At 38.0% G+C, this 9,520-nt stretch overlaps 1 protein-coding gene across 1 annotated transcript; it reads right to left on the reverse strand.

Annotated features, from left to right (window-relative positions):
• Nucleotides 1–523: 523 nt before the first annotated feature.
• On the reverse strand, nucleotides 524–9,086 carry LOC121265055. Its single transcript, XM_041168507.1, has 4 exons — nucleotides 8,327–9,086; nucleotides 6,995–7,219; nucleotides 4,029–4,409; nucleotides 524–1,253 (listed from the first exon to the last, which is right to left on the reverse strand). The coding sequence occupies exons 1-4, from the start codon at nucleotides 8,900–8,902 to the stop codon at nucleotides 789–791; spliced, it is 1,647 nt and encodes a 548-aa protein (XP_041024441.1). The 5' UTR covers nucleotides 8,903–9,086; the 3' UTR covers nucleotides 524–788.
• Nucleotides 9,087–9,520: the final 434 nt, after the last annotated feature.

Consider the following 9,520-nt stretch of genomic DNA (forward strand, 5'->3'; position numbering starts at 1 on the left):
AGTGTTATATTATTAGCTAATACATATATATATATGTATATATACATAGGTGTATATATATATATATATATCAATATATAAATGAGTTTTAATCAAGTCAAAATAACGAATTGACTCGAGTATAAACGAGTGAGCATTAACGAGCCTTAGACGAGTCAAGTTTTATCGAGTATGTATCATTTACCAATCGAACAGATACCTGCTTTCACGGACGAACTATTTTTTTCACGAGTCAAGTTCAATTCAACTTTAACCGGACAAATACTGAGCGGACTATTGAACAAACTAATTCCTTTATAGCTCCGGGTATTATCAACTAGGAGATAAGAAAATTAGTAACACCTGACCTGACCATATGAAACGAATTCATCAAGACAGTTTTGATGTTTTATGTTGGCCCTCAATGTTAGGGCTCCATTGCCTTTCTATTGGTTTTGAAAACTGGCTTCTCATTGTTTTCTAAGTAAATATGTAGCTGCCCAACCCATGTATCAGTCTCGGCCCTTTTGAGCCAGCTGAAAAGTGTGCATCAGTAAAATAGCATTTAGGAACTCGATAATACAGTCAATTCAGGTGTGCTCTCAGTGATCATACAGCTTAATCTATTGAACTTTCCTCTGATTTTTTTTTTTAAAGCAAAATCGACATTCTCTCTGTATTCAGCCTATCGCTCAGGATTTGCAAACAAGACCGCCTCTTTATTTGTGATGTCCTCACAGGAAAGTTCAAAACTGCAAAATGGAAACCAAAAAAAGGGGCTAATGATTTGAACCCAGGCAATTCGGAAGTTAGTTCGCTCGGAAATCCAGGAAAAGACGGAGTTTATGCAGCAGGAGCTCACGGGAGCCAAAAAGAGGCTTGCCGCTGATGATCCAATCTTTCTCAAGAAGACCCAACTTTGCGCTCTTCAGCATCTCATCGTGGAAAGCAGACACAACATGGTAGATTGAGGTCCTTAAAACATCAGCAATGGCATATGCTTTCAAATATAAAGGCCCACCTCTCTTTTTAGCGCCTGCAACTTCTACTCTTCCAGTGCTTAATGTTGCCCATCTAATTCCAGCTGGCATCAAATGAGAGGCGCTTTGAATGTTGGTCTTCTTCCCCATTAATGCCTCAACAGCAAGAAGGCAAGATAACAAAGTTGAGATAACAGCAGCATTACTACCAGAGAGCTGAGCAACCCCAAACCTGTCCTCCCCATGCGAGCGTGCAGTTAGCGAGCCAACCGTCCCAGCACACCATGCATATAGCTGCATAAAGAAGTGTTCATTTGGGTTATATTATTATGCAAATAGCTGCATAAAGAAGCATTCATGGTGAGTTGTATTGCCATGCAAACATATTTAGAGTTGTTGCCCCCCCCCCCCCCCCCCCCCCAAAAAAAAAAAAAAAAAAAAAACATTTTTCATTCATGACAAACCATTTCCCAGCAGAAAATATCCATGAATGAAAACATCCATTCATGACAACCACGTATCCTATGACCTGGTTACAAGTCACGTGCAACATTAAATAAAACATCCTGGAAAGTTCAGGTGAAACTTCGAGAGATATAGATGTCATATTTATAAAATTTTAAACACTATATATCAAATGAAAAGAATATTTGAGAAGTTTGAGATGATTGCTAAAACCTAGCATACAATAAATAACATTAACCATTGGGTATGTCTGTGGGTGCATAAAGAGGAAAATGTTTTTCACACTTCTTTTTCCCACACACATGACAATGCATTGCTCCCAGCAAGCAATCTAATGCAAGGACTGTCTTTTCTGCCATTATCTCTAGAAAAAGATGGAGGAAAAAAGGGTAGAACAATGGATTTCGCCAATACAGAACAGCAAATAAAGACAACAAAGTTCAACTAAGTGGAGTCAATAGATACTAATTTCGAAGAGCTTGTGCATCAACACAAGGTGCTTGTGTTGAGGAATGAGATAAATATCATAATTATCATGCGATAATAGATCCAACAGAGAACCCTTTAATTGCATCAAAATATCTCAAACTTAGTATTTCAATCAATCATCATAATTCTCCAACATCTAAATAACAGAACAGAATATTAATAAGTCAGATATAATGCACAGCATTGGAGAGTTCAGTGAATTTGATCTAATTTGTTCAGGGCGGCCCATAAGGTAAGAGCAACTTTAAACAATTTTTTTGTACCTATAAAACCAGAAAATGAATGGATGTGATAATAGGTCACATGAAACATGAACTGATTTCTATTTCTATTAACAAAACCAAATCAAATTAGGTGATGAAACTGAGTGATTGGAAAGTTCAGCCAGTTCAGTCAGTTTAGTTTATTTATCCAGTTTTCTTGCACTCCCCTCCTCCTTCAGGGCACTTAAACAAGCACCATGCTCCATACAATCCTATCAACTTCCCAATGCAGTACAAAGTGATCAACTGTTTCCCCGTTCTTACATGTGCAACAGCTATTGATCACTACAACCCCTTGCTTCCTCACGTTATCTAGGTTAAGAATCTTGCCCAAAGCCTCTGTCCAGATGAAGAAGTCTCTACTACTCATGGTTTATTGGTTCATTATAAACTCAATTCAATTCAACTCAACTCAAAAATTATCCTGCTGACTGAGGTCTGCTGTGAATCCTTTATCAACTACCATTTGTTCACCATATACTAGTGTTTCTTACATATCAATCATATAATGTCTATTTAGTCATGTCCATCCACATATTTAGTACATAGATCTGCCAAGCGCAAATCGGAAAGTCCAAGGGCATCTTTGGTAACCAAAAACATCTCTAAAGTCAAGTGATTTTTTAGTCGAAGATGTTTTTATCCCAAACATACATCTACAAATAAGAACTCCTCAAGATATATATAAATATATATATATATTTTTTTTTTATGACGGTGGAACCACCCCACAGTGGAGCCCTTAGGACTCACCCATGGGACCTAAACCCCCAGGGAGACTAGCACAGCAACCCACTGCCATAGCCTCCCACTTAAATCGCAGTTTGATCCCAAGGGGAATCGAACCTATGACACGGGGCTCATGCATTTCGCCCTTGCCACTTGGGCTACCCACGGGTGGGTCCTCAAGATTTTCAAAAACACCAATAACCAAAAAAACCATGTTCCAAATATTATTTTAAAAATAAATAAATATTTTTTCTTAAAAAGAAAAGAGAGCAGACACCCTGTGGTGGCTGCCACTATAGGGTGGCAAAGGGCCACCCCCTAGCCACCACGAGCGGCCCAAATTGAGCATGGTGGCCATAGTTTTCATGGTAATCTAATTCAAAGACTACGTACCTGGGATGAGAATCGACAACCTGTAATCTATAACCTCATACTTAAGAGGTCAGGTGGACAGCTTTTTTTCGAAGAAAGGAGAATTGTTTCACATTGTTTAAATGCTCTCCTTGTTGATTATGAACTAGAGAAGAAAGAAAGAAAAAAGTGTACACACAATGGACACCACCAGCGGCCTGACCTGTCCGGTGCTTTCTTTTCCTTTAAATAACTTCTAAAATTATTTATTATACCATCTTAAAAACTCCTCTAAGAAGTTTTCACATCCAAACATACTTTCAAGCACAAAGATGAGATAGAATTGATATTCTTGTTATACAGGTAATCAGCATTAGAAAATAGTTATATGGTATTAATAAATCATTAAAAGGCATCATCCCGCAAAACATTTCGCAAAAATCCTTTATATGACTACTCCAAGATATGGCATAAATAGAGAGAGGCTCAATAAGGTAGCAGCGCAGTCAAAGAAATCCTATGAGACCCATGAGTTTAGGGAACTACAATGTGCCTGTCTATGGGTAAAGGACAAAATTTTGGGACTTTCACTGCAGAATTACATAATGTTTCTAAACACACTGGTTGCAACAAAATGTTTCATTGAAGATGTAATTCTGCATGAAAGTAATCTGTTCAGGGAAAGGTTGCTAGCTTCAATAGATAATACACATGCACACGCGGATTTAAATATGCATAAAGCATCCACAAGGTAAGCAACAATGTACTGTACCTGAAAGTTGTTCAGTGGTTTGCTGTACTTTGATTCTAGACGTGAATCACTTAGTGCGAGTAATTGATTGGATACTTGGGAGGTTTTGTCAACATTACTCTCCAAGCCTTCAGCCAACTTTGATGCAAGTTCTTCCAGTGGCCTCAAGCATACAGCTGTGACTCGTTTGTAAGTCTCACCAGTTTCTTCAAAAAAGGCAGCTCGTCTCCATGTATCGACATTATTCTCACAAACCATGCAGAGATCAAGATAGGCAAGATACCGAAGAAGAGAACTTGGGTTGCTCTCCTCCAAAGCTGCAAGGAGGTCCTCACTCGGATTTGTTTCAGCAGCTGCTGATCCTTTGGGAGGTGCAAACATGAACCTCTTGGTATGTAGCACCTACACGCCATATGATTTCAAACAATTACATGAAAAGGAACAGGCTAGAAATTCTGGACTAAAGATATCATGTTTATAAGTGAAACTGATGCAGCCATGGAAGATTGTCATCACTTAACTCTGATATTTTTCATAGCTCACACATAGGATCAAATTGGTTCAAATCTTTTTTTTAATAAGTAAAAAATTATATATATCAAAAGGAGAAACCAAGTACACTGAATGTATAAAAGAAAACACCTTGCCCAAAATGACCCAAAAAGCCCTTGATTACCCAAAAAGCCCGTGGAAAGACAACCCAAAATACACCAGACCTGACCCCAACCCCTTGTTTCCCCTAGAACTAAAACTCTACCTGAACACCCAACCCCAACCCCTTGATTCCCCGTCTTCACAATGCCCTCCCTTTAGACTTCCCTCTAGTTGAGCTACCACCCTTAGCGTCGTAGTTGATTGCCCAAGAAAGACGTTGTAGCTCCTGCTTCTTTTTTATTTTTATTTTTTATTTTTTTGTATGGACAGCCACCGTAGGAAATATTCTCACCACTGATAACCTAAGGAAACACCAGATTACAGTAACAGATTGGTGTTTGCATGTGAAAAGGGAATGAGGAAGCTGTTGATCACCTACTTCTATGCTGCGGGATACCCAGAACGCCATTAAATGATTTTTTTTCAACGGGGTGGGATTATCACGAATGATGCCTAAAAGTGGTTGATTTCTTGGAAAGTTGGAGAGGCTTGCAAGGTGATTTACCAATCACAACAATTTGGAAGATGGCTTCCATTTGTTTATTGTCACCTTTGGAGGGGGAAAAATTTTTTTAAAAAAAAAAAAAAAGATGGAAGCTTTGAAAACTGCAAGTGGACAATGGATGAAATTATAGCTCTCTTTTTCAACATTCTACTTCAATGGACAATAGTGATAGATTTTGATGGACTAAGTGTCCATGAGTTTCTTGTAACGGTTGTCAATCAAGCATAATTATCTCTTGTATACATCCTGTGTACATGGAGTTGCAACTCACTCCTATAAACCCTAATCTTTCTTCTAAAATCCTTGACCCTAGATCCGTATATTATCCTAAACCTAAACCCACCACAAGAACAGTAAACAGGTTCTCAAAATCTGTCTTTTGTCAGAATGAATGTGCTACACAAGTTAGGGCAGTTATACAGGGATAAGGTAAGTAATGCACACAGAACCACAAATGACATTTAGGATGAAAGTTCATTTCACACATTAAACTTCGAGTTATCAAACAAATTAAATTTCGGTTGCACAAGTTCTTTCTTTTTCCCATTCAGTAAGTACATATGCACTTCCTGTTCAACCAAAGAACTTGTAAAGGAATGAGAAAATAAATGAAACAAAAATAATGTATTATTCAACTCAAATGGGAAACAGAAATGAAACAAATGTATTATCCAACTTATGAACAGCTTTGCAGATTTTTACAGCCTTCTATACTCTATATCACCAAGCACTCAGCAGGAAGACTTAGTGTGGTGGATACCAGATGGTAAAGGGGTATTCTCGGTTCACTCTTTTTACAAGGCTCTCACACAAGAATCCCAAACTCAATTTCCGTGGAGAAGGCTTTGGAGACATAAGGCGCCTCCCAAAGCAGCGTTTTTTGTATGGACAGCTTCATTGGAGAAGATTCTCACAATCGACAACTTGAGGAAACGAAGGGTAATCATAGTAGATTGGTGTTGCATTTGTAGAGAAGGGGGAGTCTGTAAAGCATCTCCAATTACATTGTGAGACCGCTCGGATATTATGGAATGAGGTGTTCAGTAGATTAGACTTGTCTTGGGTTATGCCGGAGACAGTGGTGGCATTGCTGGTCAGCTGGACAAATCTAAGAGGCATGCAACAGATTAAAGCCGTATGGAAGATGATCCCTATATGCATTATGTGGTGTCTATGGCAAGAACGTAATGACAGGACATTTGAAGACAAGGAGAGATCGCAGGAGGAGCTGAAAGTTTTTTTCTTTAGAACACTTTGTACTTGGGCCATTGTTGTTGATTTCAACGGCATGAACCTACATGATTTTCTTGTCTATAATGTGCCTACATAGCTTAAGGCATCTTTTTCTGTTCTAGAACTATGTATATGGCTTTGCCTATTCTTTGATCAATAAAATTTTACTTATCAGGAAAAAAAAAAAAAAATGGCAGTGATTTTTAATAGACATTTGAAATATTTCAGCCATGGAAAGAATTTCTTCACCCTTTCTATGTCTTGCACATTCTCTTTGTCCCAAAGGGAAAATGGAAAGAGACAAAAAAAATAAAAAAAGGTGAGGGGCATTGAATGTTGATACTACAACATGCAGGAAATAAGGTACCTAACTTCTATATTTGAAGAATATTTTCTTTGATAACTTTGTATTTTGAAGAATCATATACCTCAAATGGTGTGCAATGAGAATCAACAATAACGTAAATTAGCAACTAGATGATATAAACATCAAATATCAATGAATGATTCAATATTATGAATATGCCTGTTGAACATCAGTCAAAGCGAAATATGAATGAAAATATACGACTAAAGAACATTCACATGTACCAACCCGATGTAAATGGTGACTTAATTCCCAGCAGAGGATCAACGCAAAACTCCCAATGAAAAAGATAATCTGCTCAGCAATGAACTTTCTTACTGTGGCCCGGCTCTTAAACTCGTCAGGAAGAATTGCTCCTAAAACAGCTAAAAATAGATAAGCCACACCAGAAAGCTTCAGAGCACGTGTGGTAGCTGAAGGAAGCCCCATCTTGAAGCTGAAGAAAGGTGGACGCTGTCATAATAAGCAATTAAAACTAGAGGCCATGAGTCTCATGAAAAGAAAGCAAAGCACTGTGAGAATAAATTGAAATTTTAATTTACAGTTCTTGGAAGCAAACACAGGCAAAAAACATATCAACTAGCAAAAACGAAACTTATTTAGCCATGCCATAGATTGGAGGCTCATCATAAGAGAGGGACAGCTCATATTTAAGACTTCACAATTTTACATTTTGAGCAATGCAAGAACACAATTGTAACAAAAGAATGAGAAAAATCAGAAAAGCACCCAAACAATCCCAATGTGATGTTAATTGGAGCAAGTGGACTCAATTTCTGATCAGAACATCATTCTAGAGCCTGAGAGTTGAACCATACAACCACAAGACAATTTTGAAAGATGAGGTGAAACGACAATCTTATATAACAAGTAATGTATCGCCCCAAGGAAAGGCCCAAGCCACATCTAGTCAATGGTAGAATTGGAGCCCCATTAAATCATTATAAAGTGCAAGAACTTCTCCCTCCCAAGCAGTGTAGGATCTCATACCCACCTACACTCATCAATCAGTACGGGGTAAATCAATCAAGTACGGGGGTATCACAAATAAACTCAAGCACCATATTAAAATAGGAAAATATAATGCAGAAGAACCAAGAACTAGATGAGCACTTGCAATTTATTGAGATTGCCAACAAGACTATTTGATATGCTGTTTGCCATCAAAGCCTGGAAGTAACACGATCCATGCTGTAAGAAATTATATCTTTTTACGCTGAATAGTTTATGCAGCCAAACTCCTATACGTTCGAAACATCTAATTTAGAATATAACTCATTTCACAATTTTACACTTAATACCCAAGTGGCTGGATACCTAAAACAGCATATCAAAACAAAATTCTATTTCTGAAGGTGTCTAGCACATTTTTTAAGTTGAAGTAGGTTGAGGCATAAGTTTCTTCTCTTTCTGATACCAGCAGAACATGAAACGCCATCTAATAACATAACCTGCAAAAATTTGACACCTTTCTCCCAACTCCAGCTTTTCGCAACAACCAACCAGAGTATAGTCCCAAAAACTTCAGAAAAAGGAGACAAAACCGACAAGCACACAAACCTGAATAATGGGAAACTCCAGAACCCATCTGCGGTTATAAATGTAAACCAACCCGTAAAGCAAACCAATCCCAAGTCCCCGAATCAGCCACTCCACATAAAAGTCGTTGGATTTCACCCAGCACATCGACACCATCCCCAGACATCCCGATACAGCACACGCCGCCACAAACAACACAAAGCTCAAAGAAACCTTTGCCCGGCTGCGAAAATCAGCGGACACCGATGCAGATGAGCCCGAGACGAGAAGGAAGCGGACGAGACCGAGTATGAGTTCGAAAGGGTGTGCCGGGTGGTGGGGGTGGGGAGATGAGACAAGCGAGAGAGAGGCAGAGAAGAGGAGCTGAGAGAGGTGGAAAGTGAAGAAGGTGAAGAGGGTAATAAGCGATGGGACACAAGAGAGTAATAGGTTTCTGCTTCTGCTACTGCTACTACTGCTGCTGGTAGAGGTACTAGTGGTGATGGTGGAGATGAAGGTTTTGAAGAGAATGAAGATGGCGGAGGAGGGAATGGACTGCCATATGAGGAACCCTAGAAACCGGTTCTTTACAACCATTTCAGGTGGTATTGTTGACATTATTGTTACCGCTTCTATTGGTTTTGATTTTGATTTCTGTTCTGGATTTTCTCTTAGACAGCAAAACAATGGGCCTTATTTTTTGTTTTTTTTTTCTCGGCAGACAAACAGTGGGTTGTACGTTTTACGCTTTTGATTTTCGGAGAATGATTCGGGGGAGAAACATCGTGGGTTTTTTATGTCTTTGATGTTTTGCACAAAAGTCCCGTTAGTTTCTGTTATTTATTGTATGACCTTAAAATTTGTTTGTTATTTCACCCGTATATTCTGTATGTTTTACGAAAAGACCTCACATTTTACGAGTTTCTAGCAGTATAGCCCTCATCAACTATAAATACACAATTCTATCTTCTGTCACTGCTATTAATTTTGGAAATAATTTTTGTCCTGACTTTCTCTGGCAGTAACTAAGTTAAAGCAATATTATTAAATTTAAGGTATATAGTGAGGTGAGATGAGATGAAATGAGATGATTTTAGATGAAAATTTAAAATTAAATAAAATATTATTAAAATATTATTTTTTTAATATTATTATTATTTTAGAATTTAATAAAGTTGAATTGTTTATTATATTTTGTATATAAATTTAGAAAAATTGTAATAATGGGATGAGATG

The sequence above is a fragment of the Juglans microcarpa x Juglans regia genome, chromosome 5D, assembly GCF_004785595.1.
Source record: "Juglans microcarpa x Juglans regia isolate MS1-56 chromosome 5D, Jm3101_v1.0, whole genome shotgun sequence".
Taxonomy (NCBI): Eukaryota; Viridiplantae; Streptophyta; class Magnoliopsida; order Fagales; family Juglandaceae; genus Juglans; species Juglans microcarpa x Juglans regia.